The 24112-nt window shown below is 49.2% G+C and overlaps 1 protein-coding gene across 1 annotated transcript in view; it reads left to right on the forward strand.

The window, feature by feature from the left end:
• LOC127195768 (receptor-type tyrosine-protein phosphatase N2-like) overlaps nucleotides 1-24112 on the forward strand; it is a 199122-nt gene that overhangs the window by 169831 nt on the left and 5179 nt on the right. Inside the window, exon 9 of the mRNA XM_051153367.1 lies at nucleotides 3708-3840. Within this exon, the coding sequence (XP_051009324.1) occupies nucleotides 3708-3840 (133 nt within the window). The remainder of the gene's footprint in view (nucleotides 1-3707; nucleotides 3841-24112) is intronic.

Below are 24112 nucleotides of genomic sequence, written 5' to 3' on the forward strand. Positions count from 1 at the left end.
GGCTTGGTGGATAGATAGGTAGATGGATCAATGATCAATGAATAGATTTTCAGATAGGTAGAAGCATGAATGATTTGATAGATAAATATGTGGGTGGGTTGGTAGCTGGGTCAATGCAATTTAGTATGTATCTTAAAACCACAGTGATTTTTTTAAAAATTCCCAAATCCCATCAAAGCTACATTTCCATTATGGCCACACATCTATAACAGTGAGAGAGATGCCACATCGCCGTGCCACTAGCTGAGGTGTGGCTGCTGCTGACATCGCACTTGTGTAGCAAGCGCCATCCAGGAGCAGGGACAGGTAGCAATATGTGAACCGGCAAGTTGTAGCGGAGAGATGTGACAATGTCCCTACCTCCCACCAATGGGATGACACCCTCTGGAGAGGTCAGTTTGCCCTGGCGGAGAACGGGCTGGGAGTAACCGTGACATAAAGGCAGTAAAAAGTGTGTGTGGTTTAACGTTTTTGACCAAGCGTTGTCTTGTTCCTTGCAGTTTATTGGCTAGTGGAGGTCTTTCCATTTAGAGGTTGCAGGTAGAGTAATGAATTTATTTGAGAAATGCCAGCACTGCTTCATGACACCACCTTCAACAGCAGCAGAAGAGGAACTGACTATTAAACTGCTAATTTCCAGATCTTCCCTAAGTGAACGCAAACAAATTCTGGTCCTCAAAGCTCTACTAATATACAATGTTCAATTTTTAATTTCCAGTCCGTCTTAGATATTGGGAGTGAAAAACAATATTTAATCCCTCGTTAACACATGAATGAGTGGAAGCTGTCACTTTCAACCAGACAATAACAGGGTTATCTCGAGAGCTGTCAGTTTATGTGAAAACATTATGTTGCCCAAATTTTCATAAAAATTAGTAATGGATAATATTCAAGATCAGAGCAATAGAAAGAGAAAAATCTGCATTCATGGTAATAAATATTCATATTTGTCTGCTCGAGAGATGAAAATCTAATCAAGGGGCTATTGATGCACTGCTTTTTTTTTTTTTTTAAACCAAGACGTTTCATCTAAATTGGGTTTGATATGGAAATGAGTCTTAGTCAAGTCCTGAAGGCCATAGCTCATAGGCTGCCCAGGCCATGTCCTGCGTGGATCCACCCCTGGTGCACACACTGTGCCACAGCTAGCGCGACAATGCCCTCCCTGCGTGTGAGCCCCCAGAGGCTGGGATGATGGAGTGTTCCGGGGCCTCCTCCCTACCGTAAAGGGAAAGCAAAACAACAGCGCAATTTCATGCCAGCTAACGCCCAGCCATTGCAGAGTTAAAACTTTCTGTGTCTTTGCTTTTGTTGATAATTACCATAAGTCAGAAGACACTGTGCACGAGGCGCTATGAAATATGTATGATTTTGAAAAGGGAGGATGGCGGCTGTTGGGTGTAGCCCGGTATGCGTGTGTGTGTGTGTGTGTGTGTGTGTGCGTGTGTGTGTGCGTGTGCGTGTGTGTGTGTGTGTGTGTGTGTGTGTGTGTGAGTGCCTGTATGTAGAAGCACATGTACGAGCTCATGGTATTTGCTTGAGGCTGTGCTTTTCCCTGACTGCCCACAGACACTCAGAGAGAACCCTGTGACTGGGGAGCAATGGGTGCACAGGAAGCACACTGATCCTTGTGACCCCAGCCCTTCTGCCGTGAGCAGAGACATGGCTATAACAATCCCCAGCCTTGAGACGCTAGGGCATCAACCGCAGAACTGCAGGAGGCCTTATTCGTCACATTTGTCCTCCACTGACATTGGCCAGGTTTCTACAGGTCACTGCAACTTTGTGAGAGGCTAGGCTGTGGGTGCAGGTACACATTTCAGATGTCCTTTCCTAACTTAACATGTCTGCACTGGTCTCCCCCGCCCTGGTCCAGGTGGAGATAAGCATGCGACATCTGGGCTGTTTTAGAGAAATGTTTGAGGATATGGTTTCTGGAATCAGATGGAGGTTTCTATGCAGAAATCTCCTCCTTTGGAGCTGAGGAATGAAGGCTGGAAAAGGGAGAGCCTGGACGTGGCATAAAAGGCTTTCACCAGCCTCAGAACATGTGCTACGAGCTTCTGGCACCATGGCTGGCAAAGCCTGGCTCTTTCCCTCCAGCCCACATGGAACTACCCTCCACTGAGCTGATGACTCTGATGTTGGGTCCAGAGATGCCTGACCCTCTGTGGATAAAAAGTAGGCACACTAAGAGGAGACCTGAGGAGCCATGAGAAAAGCCAAGCTCACATATACATCCCTGAGGTTTCCAACAACCATAGTACAGTGTTCAGTGTGAGGTGAGGGCTGCCAAGGTCCACCGAGGCAAAGGATATTCTCCTCAAAGTCCACCTTCCTGAACATCTCTGGCACCTCCAATCCAGCCTGTAATCTCCTTAGTTTTCAGGGGCTCCCAGCACACATCCAGGATGTCATCTCTCCTGTGGCACATTGGCACAAGGCCCAGATATCTTTATCTTCCCTCTTAGAAAACTCCTCTCATCATAAAAGTGGGCAGAAGTCCATGCCAGCCCATAGCATCTGTCCCTCCAACCCAGCCTCCAGCTTCCCATGTGACTGGTCATCCAGAAGGGTCTGTGGATGACACTGATGCCCACACCCCTGAACATACCTGCCAGGCACTGTAAACCCCTCTAGAAAATCTCTCTTTGTGACCTTTGCCTATAAGGAGAGCTTTTCAACAACCAGGGCCAAATATGGTATTGATAGCCACCCACATTTGCCCATGAGAGGGCTGGTTTGCTACAGGCACAAACAGCCCCGCATTTAGCCATAGCCACATCATGCCTATCTCTGGGGATAACTCTGCCCTGGCATATCCAATGTGTATTTGTCCTCTAGATATTGAGAACTGGACTGCACCAAAAGCCTGCATTTGTTTTCAGCCACGGGCTTCACCCAAGTCCACACAAAAGATGCCTCATGAATAACAGGCATTTTCTCATGTAGGGAGGGGGGAGCAGAAAGGACTTTCTGAGGCTCCCAACCCAGTCTTTTGTGCAGGCAGGCAGGAAGGAAGGACCAGCATGGATGAAAGTGGACTTGCAGGGATTTTTTCAGGGAGATTTTCCATCCTGAGCCTGGTCCAAAACAATGCTAGCAGGTTATTTTGCAGAGAGCAGAGCAACCAGAATATATTGAAGTGCACTGCAGGCCCGGTCCTGGCTGGCTGTCAGAAAAAGGTCAGTTCTCCCCTTTGGGCGCATCCCTGCAGGCTCAGCCTCTGGGTGGTGCCTGCGCCTGCGCTGCTGCCTCCTCTGCAGCCACCAGGGGTCACACTTACACGTCTCTTCTGAGCTTGATAGGATCCTGAAATTAGGGTGACTTAATCCTCTGTGAGTTGCCAGGAATTTAGCAAGACTTAAAGGATACTGTAGGGGGGAAAAGATGTGAAGAAGAGATGGAAAAACAGACAAATTGGAAGGCTCTGCGAATATCTGGGTCCCGAGTCACCTGCTTTTCTGGAATTAAGATCCTGGGTGAAAAGGAGTTAGCACTGACTTATTTTCTAATACTGGAGCTGGAATGGAAATTCTCCATCCACACCGCCTTAGAATGAAGATGTATGACCTTGCACAAGGTCATCAAAGTGGTCTTTGTGCATTTCCCATTTCCCACTGTAAACATAGGTGCCCATGAGAAGAAATTGTCAGTGGTACCCTTAGTTCTCACTTAAGGCCTACTTGCTTTTCCTCTTGCCCCAGGTTGCCCCAAGACTCCCCAAGAGCTCGGTGCAGGCCACACCCACCCTTTTTGGACACTTAAAATTCAGTGTCTCCAATGGTGGTGTCAAGGTGGTGGTCAAGCTGCTGACCAGAAGGGGGCACCATGTCCATGGTAACTCACTGGATCACACCCTAAGCAACTTTCCCCCAAGAAGAAATGCACCCCAGTGTTGTTCCCAGGAAGCCTCGGCTCTGTAGTATAACTCACACGTCATTTGGACCCCTAACCATCATCACTGGAAACAAACGGGGCTTTGTAGTGTCTCTGACCCCTGACCTGGGGTCATGAAAAGCCACACGTGTTCTGCAGCACTGATGAATTTAGCATAGGGCTGATGCCACAGCAAGAAGCTTCATAGGTCTCTCTCCTAGGATAGGGTGCAGTTGTTGGCAGATCCTGGAAGGAAACCTGAGTAGCCTTGTCTTTTCTCTCTATGTCCTCCTCTGAGAAGAGCCCCCCGCCCCCCATTTGTGTCATGCTTTTCTATTGGATGTCAACAGCATAATTCTCATTGAACTAAGAGGCCACAGGGGATCTACTTTGTGGAAAAGGTCAAAGGTCAAGGCAGAGTTTTCAGTCTGCAAACCCAGAGCCACTGCCCTCTGTTTTTCTAGATTTCCAAGCTCTCTGAATACACCCTGGGCATTACGAGCCATGCCGGGAGGCCTAGCAAGCACTGAGTCACACACGTCTGTGGGGAAAGCTTTAAACTATCTTTGTGGGGAGGGGGTGGAGTGAAGAGGTTAAGTAGTGTTTGCCTAGTGCTGTTGAAAAAAAAAAAATCCAAACCTTGGGTTTGAAATTTGTCACCATATAAACTGGAAGGCTCACTCAGTCTTATAATCCCAGCATTGCCAAGATGAGTTCTCAGTGGTTACAGAGTAAGTTCAAGGCCAATCTAGGCAGTTTGTTTCAAAACTTTGTCTCAAAAAAATAAATAAATTAATTAATTAAATTAAATTAAACCACCTGGAATCAAAGGGAAATTTAAAGTTTTAGTTTCTTAAACATGTTTTAAAATCTAGCAAATAATAGTGACCCCTGCCCTGCCCAGAGGAGTATGTATATGCTTCAGGACTCAGGGTCTCCAGGATGCACACCAACACCAGCCCGTCTTCTCCATTGGAACCAAGCACATACATAGCACACATGGGAGCTAGAACTCTTTTTCATTTGCAATATGTTTGTTTGTTTTGTTTGTTTCTTCACAATTTTATGCACAGAAGATTCTCTCCTGCCAAAGATCTTACAAACCTCGATCTTTTTGAGCGCACACAATCTTTTTTTCTTAAATTGAAAACTTTCTCCACCCATGTCACTTAGGGGAAGTATCCACATCTCTTTGTCCCATCTACGGCAGCAGCATTGTGACCCCCGCATTATGTGATCCTGGCTAAGTGCAGCGAGGGTGACTTCAATGCAGGCCTTGGGCACAGAAGCAGTTGATCAGATAACAGGGACGGTTGCTAGGTAACTGATCAGCAGGTAGCGTATACAGCCTGAGCATGTATCCATGTATCGCTCAGCCACATCTCAAGTAGGGAGTGTGGGATTCCATCACACTGCTCAGAACACTGCACAATTTAATACCGATGACTTCATTTCTGTGACTTTATTCAATATTTGTGTGCTGTGGTTGATTGCAGATAGCTTAAGCTGTGGGAAGTGAAACTTCAGTGCACAGGGCATGCATGAAGCAAGTGTCTGGGGAGTGTTGGGGGCTCACCTCAAGCTTTGATGGATCCTCATCTGATGGATCCAATCCGCGTACTGAGGGAAATAGTCACGGAGGAAGCTTGGTAACCCGTGGCTTAGTTGTCAATACTCTGGTAGCACAATCATGTGACTCCCAGTGGCCTCGGGGACAGGGGAAAAAAGATGGGTTCTGATCCTCTAAGCCCTTCAGGTTGGATGGTCACAAATACGGGAGCCCCATGTCTGTCTGTGGCAGCCAGCCCAGCGTGTACTCCCTAGTGTATTCTCAATCGGTCTCTGTTGCGTGGATGGCACAGAGATGACTGGATCCATGTGTGGTTAAGTGGCTACGTGGATGGATACACAGTTTTATGGATGAAGAGATGGGTGAGAGGAGGGCAGTTGGATTGGCAGGTCAATTGATGAGCAGCCGGTAGGCGGGCGGATGGAGGGGTGATGGAGTCTGCGCACGGGTGGCTGGACATGTCACTGGTGGGCAGGTGGAAGGATGGATAAATATGTTGGCTCATTCTTTCTTCCTTTCATCTTGGGCCCTAGGAAGCGTTCTCTCAGGCAGCTAGAAACGAGGTCTTCCTTCATGCCCCTTATTTCTCTTCTCTTTAAAAGTTGAGACAGTCCTTAAAAGGGATAGCTTCCCTAAGTTAAACCAGGGAAGCTACAACCCATGGGAACACAGCAGCTCAGAAATGGTCGTTTCATCCACACTTAATTCGAAGGCCACACGTGCTGACCCATACTCCAGAGCCTCCCAAAACCACCCTGCAAAGGCCGGCTGTCATAGCTTTACACATGATGTTAAAAGTTGTCAGGTGAAGGGCCAGCCTACCGTATGGCCGGCTCCGTGGCCTGTGGCTGCCAAGGGGGACAGCCTCGTGGCTGCTGTCTATTGAGCTACTCCCCTTAGACTTAAGTGAGTCTCAGATACAGTATCAGAATGCTCTCTGACCTCCAAGGAAGGAAGGCCTTGCTACATGGAGACACCCAGGCCGCCGTACCTGAACCAAGAAAGCATGCCTACATGCTTTGGCCACCTGGACAGTGTTTCCCAGGGTACCACACAGGCCTCTGGCCTTTGTAAGCACAGGATACGAGGCACTCGCCTGACCTTTCTTAGATAACGCACAGTCATTGGACCCATGTCTGTAACTTTCTGATGGGCTCGCGGCTGCTTGCTGTGTAACGAACAGCTCGGTAGACGGCAATGCTGTGTTCTCTCCGGCTTCTCAGGGTCTGCCACAGATCAACACAACTCCAACACCTTGATTTGAGCCTAAAGTGAAGCCGTCTCTAAGCTCTACTCAGCCTGTGTGTGGAGGCTGGACTGCTCAGGAGCCATGGTCCATCCCCACAGATGCTCCTGTGTGTGGAGGCTGGACTGCTCAGGAGCCGTGGTCCATTCCCACAGATGCTCCTGTGTGGAGGCTGGACTGCTCAGGAGCCGTGGTCCATCCCCACAGATGCTCCTGTGTGTGGAGGCTGGACTGCTCAAGAGCCGTGGTCCATCCCCACAGGTGCTCCTGTGTGGAGGCTGGACTGCTCAGGAGCCATGGTCCATCCCCACAGATGCTCCTGTGTGTGGAGGCTGGACTGCTCAGGAGCCGTGGTCCATCCCACAGATGCTCCTGTGTGTGGAGGCTGGACTGCTCAGGAGCCGTGGTCCATCCCCACAGATGCTAGCGAGCTCCCTACTTCTTCCGGTCTGATTTTTGCTGTTGAGATTTATTCGTGTTGATTTGTGCCCTCTTTACCTCTGGAGTCATGTTTCCTATTTGAATCCAAGTCACAGCTTATTTATCGACCCCCAGGAAGGACACACAGGTGTTCCTGGGCAGCACAGACAATGGCAGCTGCCTGTCTCTAGACGCAGGCACTCCTAAAGGAAGATCTGAGGAACAAGCAGGGTGCTGATCCCACCTCTGCCCCTTCATGCTTGGCCCCTGGGAAGGCCCAAGCTTCTGTCTCAGTGTCCGTTTCTATCAAATCCACATCCTAAAAGACCTTGCCACTGTCACAGTAAAGACTGATGTGTGTCGTGTAGCAATCACGTCACAAGCACTGTGTCTATATATCTGCCCATGTACACGTGTGTGGAAATATGTGTGCACATGTAGGTGTGCGTGTGAATATGCAGGTGAGTGTTTGCGCACAGCACTTGTACACCGTGTACATGTTTATGCATGCGTTTGCACGTCTGTCTACATAAGTGTGTGCTGTGTGCACAGGTGTGTGCTCACATGTGTGGATGCTGTGTCATTTCCTGCTTCCTAGTTCTTAATTTCCTAAGACAAAGAAATGGCAGGCCCTGGGTGGAGTTTGAGCTTCAACTTGTCATCAGACTGCGCCACAATTAACACTCTCCCTGCAGTTATATGCCTTACGCCACACATGGCGCTCACATAAAAGGAAAAGCAGTAACAAAAAGAGTGCGTTTGACTCCTGTTTTCTAGCATCTGCTGCAAGTGCATTCATGCAGACAGAGAAGGGCCTTGCTCCGAGGCTGAGAACACTGTCAAGGGCTGTCAGAGGCGGGTGTTGGAGAGAGCCAGAGCTAAGAGCATCTGTCAGTCCCAAACTCACGGGAGGGGGGGGGGCCGCAGAGGGACTCCACACTGGGGGCCTTTGTTATGTTAACTGCCCTCCTCACCACACCCCATCATCTGCTCCTCACCAAAGGTTCCTGAGGCTTGTGGGGGCCACATAGTGATGGTAGCCACGCTGGCACTGATGACAGCAGGACCAGGGTTGCGGCCCCAGCTGTCCAGTTCAAGGGTTCTGACTCACAGACAATACAACCCAGAGCCTGGGCCGGTCTTGCACACGGAGGCCGCTGGCAGATGTGAGTGGAGCTGCACAAATCGCTCTCATCTGCCAGGAAAACATAAACACTGCAAAGATGGAAGATCTTCCCAGTGCCTGATGCCTTCCACAGGAGCCCAGGCCTCTGCCTGCTGGCCAGTCCCATCTCACCGACTCAGAACACTTTGAATACTAACTTTCCCAAGATGGGTTGATCTCACCTCTGACATTCACACTTGAAGATGAATGTCCCTGAGCTCTGGGGGGAAGAGTCCCCAGACTCCTCAGGATGTCACTGTGGTGTGAACTCAACTAATGGGAGAGTTAAGAACAGCTGCCCACATGGATCCAGACTCAGGTGACGGCTCAGAGGCCAGGCCCTGTTCACCCACAGTGCAGAGAGTGAGCCAGGCAGACAGCACCCTGGCATGGCATTCCAGGACTACCCAAGGGTGCCAGCCCCTGTCTTTCCAAGAACCAAGGCCTGAAATCAATGCCAGGAGGGAGGAGCGAAAAATGCTCTCGTAGGCTGGCCTCAAAGCAGAGCATGGCTTCTCTCCCCTCCCTGGCTACCGTGTGCCGTATGCACGCAGACAGCTGGAATCACCTACCAGTCATGGGTCATGGCTGCGACTCCTGGATTTGGGCACATCCTATGCTGCCACGTGTTGGATATTAGAGGTCTGGGCATGCCACAGTTTGGATCTTACATGTCTCCAAAACGTCATTCCTGAAGCCTTGTTCTTGCAACTGGAGATACTGTGGAAGGCAGTGAGACCTCTAGGAAGGAGGACTTGCCTGGTAGAAATGGATTGGTGGGGGAGTGTCTTAGGGATGGTTTTCCTTGGCACCTCCCTCTCCTGGTGCCACGATTTGAGCAGCGCTGACAGTCATCATCATCTCAGCCCAGAGTCGATGGAGTCATATGACCATGACTAACACCTTTGCATTGCGAACTGAAACAAACATTTCTTCCTTTGGTTGATTTTCCCTTGGGTATTTTGTCACAGAAGCAGACAACTGTTACTCTGGGAACATATGACCCAGAATAGGTACCCATAAGCCAAGTGCCCACACAGGCTAGAGCACCTCACAGGGACTGTGGGTTCAACCAAGGCACGGGCACTGACTGTACCCCTTGTCAGGAGGGGGCTTCATCGTGGGAGCATGCTATCCTGGTGCCCAGAGGTCAGCAAGAAATGGAGGCACATCCGACTAATCTCTGCCAGAAACAATGGAGCAGCTTCTGCCAAGTCACAGTGGCTCACATGAATCTCATGGGTGGATCATCCACTGAGTCCTACTGTGGCCAGCTCCTGGGGACCAAGACATCACCCATGCCATCCCTAATCCAAAGAGGGAGAGAGAAGGCTGCCAGGAGACACCCCCATTCTTCAGCCGCTGCTTGGCCAATCAGCAGCCTGTGGCTCACACACAGCCACCAGTGCTCATGCTCCTGGAAGACATCTGTCTCGTTAGGACAGCTGTCAGGCGTCAGTTCCAGTGTCTATTCAGGAGGAGGTCCGTAGCCTTGAGCCTGGGCTGGACAAGAGGGTCCCAATAGTCCCTACTGGGCAGAGCCTTCTGAAGACTTTGTGGGCTTCTGGATTGACCCTCTATGGTCTAAGAAGGAACTCTGTAGTTATTCAGGTCAGCAGGAACCACGAGGTGACACCATGTGAGCTATGGGGATTGTAAAACCACTGTGGCCAGAGTAACAAGTGTGGCTTACACAGTAGGTATGCTGGTCCCCAGCCCTGGAGGCCCTGACCTGGGGAATTCCAGCTCTTTCCTTCTGACACTAGAGGGAGACTCCGCCCTGGGCCACTCTGCCTGAGGGAGACCTTTACTGTCACACCACTTTCCCACTCTGCCCTGGGCATAGGTCTGCCTTCATGTGCAGAGTTCTGTTCATATTTAGATAGCCTTCAGACCAGATTAGGGCCCATCCATATGGTCTTATCTTGCCTTAGTCACCTATAGACTGCCTCATGCAGTCTAGTCTAAATGGGACTACAGAACAGTCCCATTCTGAGCTATTTCAGGTCAGGGCTTCAAGGTGAGCTTAAAGGACAAGTGTGTCCATAGCAGGGCCCTGACAGTTGTCTGCTTCTCCAGAATGCTGACTGGCTTTTTTTTTTTTTTTTTTTTTTTTTCTTTTGAAAATTTCCTGTTATAATCAAGCACAAATCTAGTCCTCCAGATGTTTGGTGGCAGCCGTCACTTCAGACCCTGAAGCTGGTCAGAGACAACCAGGAGTTTGATCACAGGGAGGACCCCCCCCCCCACGGAGTCATTGTCTGGAGTGGGAGGAATCCATGTCCACTCAGGGCCAGCCCAGCATTTCTTACATCTCTCAGAGCACCCGGCCCAAAGATGACTCAGAGGAAGAAACAGTTGCGGCCAAGCTTGGAGAGGTCCCCAGACCAAAAAAAAAAAAAAAAACCACAGGTTCCTTCAGACTTGAGACCTTAGGAGGCATTTCTTCCTGGCATTCATGAAAACACCCCTGAAGACTGCTGGCCACAGGAAGCCAGGGCACAGGGCACAGGGCAGGAGCGTGGCCCACCTTTTCTGGGAGGCAGGAGGAGCTACCAGAGTTTCCGCTTCCAGGTGGCTGTGTCTATCTTGAGTGGCACATCACTGTGGACATACTGTCCCGCTGTGGACCGTCCCATCACCTCTTCTCACAAGGAAGAGAACAGCTGTGATTTGTAACTCGACCTTGTAAACCTTTTGCACAGGACAAAGCTGGTGTGTCCAAGAAAAAGCACAAGAAGAAGCCCCCCCCCCCTTAGCAAAACCGGCTGTTAAAGTAAGGCTACAAATATTTATTGACCATTTGATGCCAGGATAAGGCTGAAAGGCCGTGGATCCTGGCCTTGGCAACTTAATGATGTACTGGGGAAACAAACACATAAAAAGTAAATAAGCCACACACAGGGAATCAACATGTAATGAAATAAACAAGAAGTCCTGTGTTCTCAGAAGACAGCCCTGTGGGAGCTCTGCTCAGAGCAGGGAATGCCCCTCACAGGCAGCAGCTTGCTGGTGTGAACAGCTGAATGCTGTCCCCACCCTCATGGCTCACAGGCGGCACCCAGGCTGGTGTGAACAGCTGAACACTGTTCCCCCCAAGGCTCGCAGGTGGCACCTAGGCTGGTGTGAACACCTGAATGCTTCCTACCCCCACCCCCACCCCCGCAAGGCTCACAGGCAGCACCTAGGCTGCTATGAATAGCTGAACACTTCCCCCCAAGGCTCACAGGCAGCACCTAGGCTGGTGTGAACAGCTAAACACTGTCCCCCAAGTCTTCCTGGTTTCTCAGAATGTGACAGTTTGGATGTAGAATTGTTGCAAGTGTCATTACTTCAGTTAAGATGAAGTGACACTGACGTAGGGACTCTGTATGCGTCATGACCCTGCCCTGACAAAGGAAGACGCTGTGTATGCAATGTTTGCATATCTCTGTGTGTGCATTATATGGTGCATGTGCATGCACATTTGTGTGTTTGTGTATGTTTGTCTACGTGTATGTGTGTTTGTATGTATAGGTGTTTCTGTGTATTTGCCTATATGTGTATGTTTGCATGCATGTGTATTTGTATGTGCATGTGTGTATATGTGTGTGTTTGTGCATATGTGTGTTTATGTGCATATATTTGTATTATGCATGGTTGTGTGTATGTGATGTCTGTATGTCCATGTACATGTGGCATATCTGCATGTATTTTTATGTATATGTGTATATGTGTGTATTTCTCTGTGTGGACATGTACTGTATGTATGTAGCACATTGTATTTGTATGTGCTTGTGTATATGTATAGTGTTTGTGTGTATGTGTGTGTGTGTGTGTGTTAGTATATGTGGTGTGTTCAGGGCAGAACTGGTAGTGGTAGTCTTGGCGCCTAGGCTGCAGACAACTCCACACTGTGAACTGGAGCAGCAAGTACCCCTGTGTTTCCTGGGAGAGCAGCCCGCAGAGCCCTTGATGTTGTAGAGGGATGCGGCTCTTACTGACAGAAGCTTCCACCCAGCACGACGGGACTTTCAACTCAGGCTGTACTTCAGAGGGCAGAGATGAGGCAGACAATGACAGGGTCTCCAGGCTGGAGCCCTGTGGGGTAAGAAGCTGAGCCCACAAGAGCAAAGGCTGACAGGAGGTGGGGAGATCACTTGTCCCAGGGCATATGACAGATGCCACAGACAGCACAAACATAAAGAACCTGTGGCCAGAGAACAGTAAAGTCATTGCCAACCTAAGTGACCCACAGTGAAGGGGCCATCTACAAGGCTAGGGCTATTTCTGCCATCGACTCCACCTTGGCAAGGTCTTCAGGCAGTTACTTGATTTTTATAAATGTCCCCTATCTATGAGGCGTAAGCATGCAACACTGCCTCCTCGGGCAGCGTACCAGAGCGGGCTCACTATGAACGACACCTGGGGGTGTCTTCTAGCCAGCGTCTCCTTTGTGTGTAGTGAACACCGACACTCTGGGCAGCGGCCCAGCACTTACCCTGTCCCAGGTTGCCTGACACCAGTAAATGCAGCGAGCAGCCCAGCTCCATAGTCCTGGGAAAGAAAACCAGCTCTGCCCTATTCACACACATACACCATTGTCCATCAGCCTACACATAGGTTGTACCTGACTTCCAAATGGCAAAGTCTGTCCAGGACTCCATTTTTCTCAGCTGTCGGCTGAATTGCCTGATCAGTCCTATGAAAGAGCAAACAAACACACGAACCACAAAACTGAGCCCAAGCAGCCAGTGCAACCCCACAGCTTCCCAAGCTGTCTGCTTTATATGGGCCCTGAATGCAGGCAGTTGGTGTTTTATTTAAACCATGTGTATTTATATAAATATGAGAAGCTGTCTGCTCTCTGCCCACAGTGTAATTGTCTAGGTCTATCACCTAATTATCTCAACACATTTAGCGAGCAAGATATTAAAACAGAAGATTAGCTATAAAAAGGCATCTTTAAAGAACAGAAATGAGATCTGCATGGAGTGGTGTCTAGTCCTGAGGAGGAAATGCTTGCACACAGCACAACAGCAAGACACGTGGGCCCAACCCCGAAACATCAGGCTGCATAGAGCAAAACCAAAAGTTCCTTGCTGTATCTAGATTTAAAATTGCAACGTGTGGATCTTCAAGTGTTCGGTGGTAAATTAAACATGGAAATCTGTTGGCAGAATAATGCCTGGCTCCTAGCTGGACACAGGGACACCACCTACAGAGGTACACAGAGCAGCTGTCGCCCTCAACTTCCCCGTGTCCTCTGAGACAATACATTTTAGGCACTTCCAGAAGAGAGTCCAGACCTGGAACCTGTCAGTGTAGCTAGAGCCTCAGCAGGGTTTGCTCGCTGGCAGCGAAAAGCAGCGGGCCCCTCCTCTGCCGTGTCTCTTCTGTGCTCCCTCAACCTGGCATCTTCAGGATCCTGTGTGCAGGATGTTGGCTGCCCATCAGCTGAGTCTTGTGGGGGAAAGGCCACTTTTAGGCATATCTAGACTCCACTGAGCTGTCTACGGAAGTGTCAGTGATGCCTCTTATGCCTGCTCTCTCGTCTCTTCGCTCTGAGAGCTGGGAGAGGCTGTCTTTCCTCGTGGTACTAGAGATAAAGCCAGGGCTAGAGTATACTGTGCAGGCACCTGCCATTGAGCCCGAGGTCTCCTGTGGTCGCCCATCTATCCTCCGGCCTGGGCTTCAGAGGCGGCATGACTATCATCCCACATGGAGAAGCTTGGGTCGGGACCTCCCAGAGAAGAGGGCTGTACATGACCTGGGCACGGGAGGGTCTCTCCTGCTACAGGTCGGAACAAACTCTCCGTACACTGCAGAGCGGAGTCAAGCACAAGTACATGGCGAGACGCCCAAGTGCGGGCTGGATCTTCCAACCAGAAAGGCTATGCTAGAGAGAGAAGCACAGATCTCCTTGGGCTCCTGTTCCCTGCCCTGGGGGGCATCACTGCAACCCACTTCTTCACCACGAGTCCCCATTTCCGTGACACATGCAGCAACTGAAGGAGACAGTGACATACATACCATGGCTCCCAACTCTGGTGATCTGTGCATCGTGGGTCTTCAGCAAGTCGACATCTTGAGTCTCCTTCAGGGCCCCCTTTTTGCCAGTTTGTCACTCTTCCCAATGCTGATGATGTATTGACTTGGGGAACAGTGGCCCATTTCCTCATTGGCCAGACATCTCAAGTGCCAACCAGGGACACGAGGGACAATTGACACACACAGCACTACAGCATGTCCTCCCCAGGTCAGCAAGCATGTGGAAGATGGGTGGGCAGTACTGCTAGGAATTTGGCGAAGCTCACTGAGTTACAGTTTCACCACACAGCGTATGACTTCACACAGCCTTAACCCTTTCTCCTCTTAGAGAGTGACAAGGAGGCTTCAATGCTGAGTGCGATAAAGTGCAGTGCTGGAAACTTCCAAAGCAAAGACATGACAAACAAGCTATATGAATAGCAGCCAATGATCTTGACCTGCCCAGCTTGTGTCCAGACCCTGGTGAGAGACAGCAAGGAATGAAGAAAGGACAGACACATACGTAGAACAGCTGGGCTCAGGTGGGGTGCACACTGTACTGTAACCCAGAACCTCTGCATATATGTGAAGAACAGGGGTACGGGTTGGCTAATACTAGTAGGAGGTCTCTGTAGGCCGGCCGTCTCAGGCTGCAAATGCCCGAGAAGAGGAAGTTGCATGTGCTAGTTCTTGCGCACACTGATCAATAATATAGTCTGATCTGTAAACGTTCATACTTGGCAGGAGGCAGAGGCAGGCGGATCACTGTGTGTTCGAGGCCAGCCTGGTCTATAAAGTAAGTCCAAACCAAAACCAAAATTAAAGTCATACTTGGACCAGAGGAAGGTGTGACTTTGCCAGTTTCAAGCTCGACCCATATGGGCAAAGGCTTTGCCAGTTTCCCGTGGTCATTTTTATGGCGGAACCCATATCAGTACACATCCACTTGGGACTTGACCCACTCAGGATGTCCTCCAGTCTCTGCAGACTTCTCTCGTGTAAACATCATAGGGAATGGCGTGGGTGACCCAGGAAAGACCACAGATCCTGCATGCACATGGACTCCGCCTGTGTTTTTCCACTCATGGCAAGAACACAAAGTTCAGCATGGAAGCCACTCATTTTCTACATTTAGCATATTCCTCATCTGAGAACTCTTAAAAGGTCTTTGTTAATTAACATTTACAACAAGGTTTTAGTGAGCCAGGGGAAGCCAGGAACCTCATATGCTATGTGTCAGTTTGCTCTTCTTCCATGGAAAGCTGTATGGCAGAGCTGCGGGCTGGTGATGTGGAGGGGCCTTAGTTTTGTCAGCAACATAGACTTATTCTACTAGAAGCCAGGAAGTTACGATAAACGTTTCTTAAGCATAGCTGCCTGGTACAGACTGTCTTCTAATTTTGGTCCTTACTAGCCTTCTGATTATTATATTTGTTCCAGACATATTCCTTCCCAAGATGTACTCACCTGCCTGTGTTCACACTTGCAGATCAGGCTAGGAGGTGTGCCATGTGGCTCGGTCTCAAACCAGCCTAATGTGGTGACTGTCCCGGCTGCCACAGCCACCCAGCCTGCTTGTGATCACATGTTGTGGGGTAATAAACCTCAGCACACCCCATTAAACACCCAAAATGTGGGTTCTCAGTAGTTCAAACTAATGAGTGGTTTCAGGGGAGGATCCAGACCCTGGGGGACAGGGGGCAAGCTAGATCTGCTCTCACCCCATTTCCAAGTAGCTAGAGGGGCATCTGGAGCCCTCCTTCCCCAAGACCTCCTGCCTCACCATTGTAAGCAAATGAAAGCAGCTGTCTTGCGAATGACAATATTAAACCACCTCTAATTAGTTATGGGGGGCCGCAATGCTCAGCACTGGAGTAGTGGCTTATTCCTGAGGGACAACAAGATGCAACTCAGATGTGCTCGATGACGTCAGCGAGCAAGGCTTTCGAACCCTCTTCCACATCAAGGGTTAGGCTCTCAGAGCTGCCTGGGATCAGGATCTCCTGGCCGGGGAGGAAAGGCAACAAACACAGGGAATGGGTTTAAATCCAGAGAAGGCTTTTGCTTTTCCTTGGCTTCCTCTCCACAGGCAAATGCTGGCAAATACCGTACTTCTCAGTGTTCTTTGTGCCTGACCTTTGTGTAAGTGCTGGAGGGTAAGATCCTTGCCATCGCCAACTTAAGCCCTTCCCCACCCCTGCCAGAGCCATGCTTTGTCCCAGCTGCACAGTCTCCCTAGCCACAACCCTGCTCATCAGAGGATCAGCCGCAGACAAGCTCAGGGCCCTGAGGAGACAGGGAGAACAGACTGGCGGAGTCCCCACTAGGCATATTTCACCTGGACAGGGATGCTCGGGGAGGTGTCTCCCCGCTGCTGCTCAAGGTACAGCCTGTCTCAGGGAGACTCTGCCTCTGCGTTAAGAGCTTGAGCTTGCTTGAATTTCATATGGGTGATGGTGAGCAGGCTGGAAACAGCTGTTACAGAAGAGACTGCAGGAAGAAGCCTGCAAAATGTGGAACATACACACACACCTTTCCCACTGAGTTTGTTTTTTGAGGTCAATTTATTAATTTTTTTAAATTTAAAAATGACCACTTTGAGGGAAAGGATACTTCGTTTAGCCATTTACATTTCTTGGCCTAGTCTTTGGAACATTATTAATCTCAGCATGAGTGTACTTTGTTCTTTTTTTATTTTTATTTTATTTTATTTTTTATTTTTATTTTTTGGTTTTTTGAGACATGGTTCCTCTGTGTAGCCTTGGCTGTCCTGGACTCACTTTGTAGACCAGGCTGACCTCAAACTCACAGCGATCCCCCTGCCTCTGCCTCCCAAGTGCTGGGATTGAAGGCGTGTGCCACCCCCCCTACTTTGTTCTTTTTAAAATCGTGGGTACTTAATACTTACTATGTCACAATTGTTTCAAGAGAGATATACAAAGTAACTCTTTGCAAAGAATGTATCTGCCGGCAAAAGAGTGTGTAGCTGAGCAGATCACGTCACAATTACAGAGTTACCTTACAGATTAACTCTGCAACACAGATTGCATTCCTTAGAGCTTTTGGCTGTGGCTACGTTAGTAGGTGGCATCTAAAATTGATTGGTTCTTAGTCTCTTAGCATGAAGAGACAGTTTTGAACACAATCTGGCCCAGACGACTCTCCTCCAATACACTTTAGAGCTTAGGTCTAAAGTGAAGGAGTGGGCAGGACACCTGCCAGGATTTCCACAAGAGAAACCTTTGTTCAGTTTTATATTAAAACGCACTGGGGTTTTGAGCAGAGGATGAGTGGCTGGACCCGGAAGTTATGAGATGAAAGACAAGGCCTCAGAGGAACACTGAGGATATGTGTGTGTATATATATATATATACATATATATATATATACAAAATAGGTGGTTTGCTGGCTTATACCCTGAACATCCCCAAGACACATGTCTGGAAGCTGCTAGGCACCTGCCCTGAAATCCTGGGAACCCTAGGGACACCCCCAACTTTACAGCACCAGCAGCCAGCCCCTCTCTCAGACAGCCTACGATGGCTGTCAAGGGCTAACCCACCTTCTCTCACAAAAGAATAGAGAGACCTGCGCTGCGACACAGGCAGCACCTGGGGAGGCCAGTCAACAGCAGAGGAGGCACTGTTGTGGCCAGGAGAGCATGGCTGGACGTCTACAGACTGGGTGCCAGAGGCTTTCTCCTAGTATACATTAGTACCAAAACACGAAAACACATTTTTATTCATGAGCCGTATTTGCGAATTTTCAAATGCATGTTATGATTATTTTGAGAAGTTAGGGGATAATTTAGATTCTCGGCTGATATTCTTTTTATTATTTAAATAGTGCATGTGCTTATTAAGCATTAACTACCACCCTGCAGGAGGCGGGAACCCAAAACAGCCTCATTAAGGCAATGATGAAACGCACCCTCGTTAAAGAACCCTTTGCAAGGATTGGTAATTACCACAGATATTTATTAGACAAAAAAAAAAAAAAAAAAAAAAAAAAGGGGTGGGAGTGGGCTGGATGTGGGGTTGGAGTCAAAAAACATAGACAGCTTAAGGCAGAAAGCCCAGAGCCAGCTGGGTAACTGCAGGACACACTCCACAGTGTCCTGTCTCCACTCTTGTTCTAGCCATTCTTCCATCTGCAGGGTCCCCTTGTCCTGCAGGGTACCACTCTGCTTTAGAGAAACAAGAAAAGAAGAAAGAGCCGAAAGCTCCGCTTTGAAGAGACGTATGTCTACGGGCCTTCCACTTTGCTTGCACAAGGAAGGGTACGATTTACCCCACACTGCATGGAAGTATAAGCTTGAGCTTCCACTCCCAGCTTTTCCCAGTGGCCCACTGGGTGAAGGAAGATTACCTAGCCTGGGGTTTCAGACCTTTCCCTCCCTTCATGAGGGCATGTTACATAGTAAGCTTGCTAGAGTATATCTATGGATGGCTCAGAAAGGTTTCTGGCCGATAGGCATTACCATGACGTTGATCCGTGCACCCTCCCTTGAGGCCGTGCATGAGGTGTACCAAATGGCCCCTCTGAACACTGCATTGCTAAGACTAAGCCCTCAGGTTGGAAATCTCAGTCAGGATCCACTCTATTTCTCCTCCGCTGGGTTTTCTCAAACCCACTGTAAGGGCTATCAAGTGTCAGATCCTACAAAGGAGAGAGGATGGTGCTGGATCCGCTGTGGCCAGTGGTTTCTCTCCTCAGCACTGTGTTCTCAGGAAAATTGGGCTTTGTGGCTTATTTAAATCAGAATAATTTTAATGGATGACAGTATACACTAAAACAAACTCTAAGGTGTTACGATGCTGAAAGACAGTCCCTAAGTGTGACCCTGTGTGGCAACAGGAACAATTGGGCCCCACAGTCTGATCAGAGGAGCAGGGGGTGGGGGTGGGGAGGTGTTTATGCATCAGGACAAAGGGACTTCCTTCAGGCTGCGGGCTTTCAGCTCACATTACGATAATACCAACGTGTCTGATATGTGTCATTTCTGCATCCAGGTCCTGGTGTGACAGTCTACCTACAGGTTTTGTCTGGTCACAGTGTTGAGGAAACAGGGCACTAAGAACCAACTAGGGTCACTCAGGCAGTCATGGGGGTGATGGGGTCAATATGGCTGCCATTGGGTCAAATGGAATCCCGAAAAAGCCATATATATCTGTTGTAACCACGCCGTCCTCCCATGTCACCAATCGGCATGGCAGAGCACTCCTCTGAAACTTCATGGACCTCCTGACAATCTTACCTTCTTAGCTCTCAAGCCCTGTCAGACAAAAGCTGATCAGATTCTGAGTTGGAGCATAAAGGGCCCTGATGCTCAGCGTGGCCTTCTGTCTGGCTGTTGCCTTGGGTGGGGATGTAAGCTGTACCTTGCGGAGCTGCTAAAACTTTGAGTGAAAGATCTCCTGACCTCTCAGATAATATTGATTCCTTCTCCTAGGCTTCACCTTGCTATGTGGGACAGGGGGCGTGGGATAAGAGTGCTTTATACAGAAGCACTGTCAGTGTTGCAGCGGGGCACACCAGCCTTGCTCTCCTGTGGCCCAGAGCTGACCCACAAACAGCACTCAGATTTCACCCATCTTCCTGTGTGCTTTTTGTATTTTCTGAGGGATAGGTTTAATGAAATACTTTCCTTCTCTGTGTCAAAGAAGACTTTTTAAAAATGACATTAATTTATGTGTCTGTGTGAGCACACATGTGGATGTCAGAGGACAGCTTGTGGAAACCATCTCTCTCCTACTATGTGGCTCTCTGGGATCAAGCTCAGATCATAAAGATGGCGGCAGGTGCCTTTCCTCACTGAGCCATCTCACTGGATGTAGAAGGATATGCCGATATTTTCCTTGAAGCATGTATGAATTTTCCATATGCAAAATTTAATGTACAAGACATTGGTTTCATGTGCAGTGGAAACCAAACCCACTTTACCTTCGTTTTCGGGCATGAACTTTAAAGACATTCCTTTTTCCTACAGATACATCTGTTGCCCTTGCTGTCTTCCAAAGCCTCCACCCCTAGCAGGGAGGGTGGGATCCTTGGGGGTATGCAGTGGTCCAACTCTAGGAGGATCATCTGGACTGTGGCTTCTCAAAATGCCCCTCCCCCGCCACCATGACTCCTGGCCTGAGCCATGGTCAGCATGAGAGGCTTAAAGCTGTGTAATTCAGCATGAGAAACTGACTCACGGAGATAGCTGGGGAAGGGGATGATCGAAGGATCCACACAAGGGCAGGTCATCTCATGTGCTACCTCAAAATGATGTGGGGAGAAGGGGGTGTGGTCTAGCCATGGTCTATAAAGGGCCACTGAAGATCTTTTCTACACCTTCTCTTGCCGCTGGCCACTTCTGTGTTTATTCTGTAAAGCAATGTGCCTTTCGCTTCATATGAAATGTCCGTCTACCAGAAGCAAAGAAATTATTCTCTCCCTGTAGGATGGAGAAGGTAGACTTGTGTGCCTGTCTCATATCTGTGACTTTTCTGCTAGTCTGTGTTGAGAACAGATGCTGAAAGAGAAATAACATGTCAGCCATGTGCGTGCCCCACAGAACAATCCTTTGTAGTGTGTCCGGCGTCCTTATGGTCTACCTCCTGGACCATAAGTCCTTGAGCACACCACCAATGCCAAGATGACTTCTGAGACTGTCCCCGAGGGGCTACCAACGGCCCTGATCCACTCTCCAGCATCTGTTGGTGAATCGTGCACCGTGACAGTGTGCCTCTGCACTTTACACATAATCTCTGCTTATTGTTGCTGTCAGACCCCCAGTGCACCCCTGCAGGGTGTGAGCTGCGAGTCCCCAGGCACACTCTCACAACAGGTCCAAAGTAACAATAATGTGTTCATGTCACAAAGCGTGCCTTTATTCATCCATGGGATCCCAGGCTCTTCTCGTTGGCCTCTGCTCATCACCATGTTGTCACTATGTACAGGCCTTCCCTTGCCTACCCGGTGCCGTGCTCAGCTCTTAATGGGCCTTCTACACATATCACACACTGTTTCTCTGCCTGGCGTCTTATCTCTCCCTCTAATCCTGGCTCAGCTGCCACTTCGTCTCCTACTGGCCTGCATTCCCCCCACCTAATGGTGGCAGGCTCGGTCCAGGGAGCCCCAGGCAGCTCTGCAGAGAGGTGCATCTGTCCATGTCCTCAACAGGGAATGTGGGTGTTGACCTACCAGCCGCAGTGATTCCCCCGCCCCTGTCTTGTCAAGACCAAGCCAGCGTAACATGAGCAGCAGTCGGCTTCTGCAGCTTCCTGTCTGTGAAGAATTAGTGCTCTGGGGCTGGAGAGATGGCTCAGAGGTTAGGAGCTCTGACTGCTCTGCCAGAGGTCCTGAGTTCAATTCCCAGCAACCACATGGTGGCTCACAACCATCTATAATGTGATCTGATGCCCTCTCCTGGCCTGCAGGTGTACATTTAGACCACTGTATACATAATAAATAAGTAAATAAATAAATCTTTAAAAAATAAATAATTGGTGCTCTGATAGACTGTGACAGCCTACATGGAGAACCCTTGGTTCAGAAACATATGATACAGTCACCAAGAAAAAACTACTTATTGGTTCTTTATCACAGGCCACCTTATCAACAAGTTAACACCCTTGCATTCAGTCTTCAGCCATGAACAACCAGGACCAAACAGATTTCAAACTGCATGTCTAAAACAAGTGTCTGTTATTGTCCAGTGTAGCGTTCCAAAGGAAACCAGACTATTGTGAATGTAACCAGTGCACATTAATTGTCCCCACAGCTGCCTCGGTGAGCAGCCCCCGACTGCCATGTACACACGCATGCCCACACATGCCCGGAGCCCCCATATCCAGTGACAAGGGAATCCAGAGCCTAGAGTGAGGCCCAGCGTGATGCCTTTGCATGAGCTGAGCTTAGTGTGGCCCGTGTGTTAGACCAGGGGAGGGAGCCAGGCAAGGGCCTCCTGGCCACCATTGTGCTGTTGCCTTGTAATTATACACACCTCATATGCTTGCTTTTGAAGACATTAATTGCATGATTAGTTTTATGATTTCTTCTGATTACCAATTAAGTTACCTTTCTTATTTCATACATACCATTAGGCCCTTACAGTGGTGCTTTTTTAATTTCTCACTTAGCAGGGGTTCTCACACATCTGAAGGCTACATTACCCTCTCAATAAACAGAGAGGGTTTAATTTTCTGTGCAAGTATTGGTGTGGACTTGGGAGGATGATGTTTTAGACTGTATGCTATCAAGAGTGACATCTAATTTTATAAGGGGGAAAATCTTGGCTCTCCCTGTCACCTCGATGTTCACAGAGCATGAGCTGAGAAAGGTGTGGAGACCGGAGCCAGGGGCTCCACACTCCTGGCCTGGATGGAGTTGTCAGCCTCCTCTAGTCCTTCCCTCTTTATTTACACTTGTTAATATGTCTGACTCTCCTAAGCTTGGCCCACAGGGCCTTTGTGCAGGGCACTCCCCTAAGGCTGGGACACGCAGGCCTCTGTAACAGCTGTTTTCCCTGAGGAGGCTTCATACAGGCTTTTGTGCAGTGCGTCCTCCTAGCGATGGAGTAAGTGAGACGGGCGAACCTGCAGCTGTATGGCCCATGGCACCGAGTGAGCTCTCACATCGCCTACAAAGGCGAATCCAAAAGGATCTGTAATCAACAGACGGTCAGGTGGAGACTAATTGGATTGCTCTGAAGTGACTTGGGACTGCGTGGGTGGAGGCAGGGTCTACCCGTGTGATTCAGCAAGCCCCATTCACGGCCGCGCACAAAGGGGCTGCGGTAATGCTGTTTATAATATTGTGTATAGGCCGGAGACCTGCAGGTTGATTTAAAATGTATGTATAGTTCCCGGCCGCCCTGGAAGGGGAGCCGCTGGGAGGTCTAAGATACTTTTAATTGGATGTGGCTATAGAAAGAGAAAGTTCCAATTTCGATGTTGATCCTTGAAGTATTAGCTGGACAAAGCTTTGCATTGTGGTGCACAGAGAAGGGGAGGAGGGAGGAAGAGGAGACACTGTCCCTGCAGCACCATATGCTCTTCTGCAAGCCCACGACGGCTTTTCATGAGGAAAAGGGCAAAACTGGCACGTTCCCACCATACCCAGGGAAGACACCCTAGCACCCAAGTACCATGATGATTTTTTTTTTTCATAAATTGTAGGAAAAATTATCACAGCGTTCCTGAGCGCCCTTTATTTACTCGAGGCATGGCTGTTTAGCCACTCTGGTTCTTTCTAAATTCTGCTCCCTGTATTGTCCCTGCTCCTGAATTATGTATGAGCCTGATTCTGTCATTCCCTGAGCACAAAGGCCACACGGGGCCTCTGGCACCCCTCAGCCTCAGTAATTACTGCTCCTTAAGGGCCAGGGTCCCTGCCCCAGTGTATTTCTGTGTATTTTTTAAAGACTAATTTGGGGTTCCTTTAAGGGAGCTATTCAGAGTCATCGTGTGTGGGGTGGAGGTGGGGAGGGGACCTTTACCCATGTTTCCTATAAGTCCAAACACAATATTATAAGTTAACTATGAAACTATCAAGAAAAAAAAAAAAAAAAGAGCGGTGACATGAGTGGGCACTAAAGCAGCCACAATACAGGGCTCTGGGTTCCCATCAGTTCACCATCTGCTGCACAGTGGGCTGGTGGAAGAGGTGAAGGCAGGTGTCAGGAGTCCACAGGGGACCCCACTACCCAGGAGCTCCCCAACACCTGCACGCACGCCTGCAAGCTTGCTGGCGTCAGTGGCCGATGTGCATGAGGTGATCCCTAATGGCACATGAGAAGGGCCCCCACCCAGGGTGGGCTTGGCCAGTGTGAGTG

Source organism: Acomys russatus, chromosome 1 (genome assembly GCF_903995435.1).
Source record: "Acomys russatus chromosome 1, mAcoRus1.1, whole genome shotgun sequence".
Lineage (NCBI taxonomy): Eukaryota > Metazoa > Chordata > Mammalia > Rodentia > Muridae > Acomys > Acomys russatus.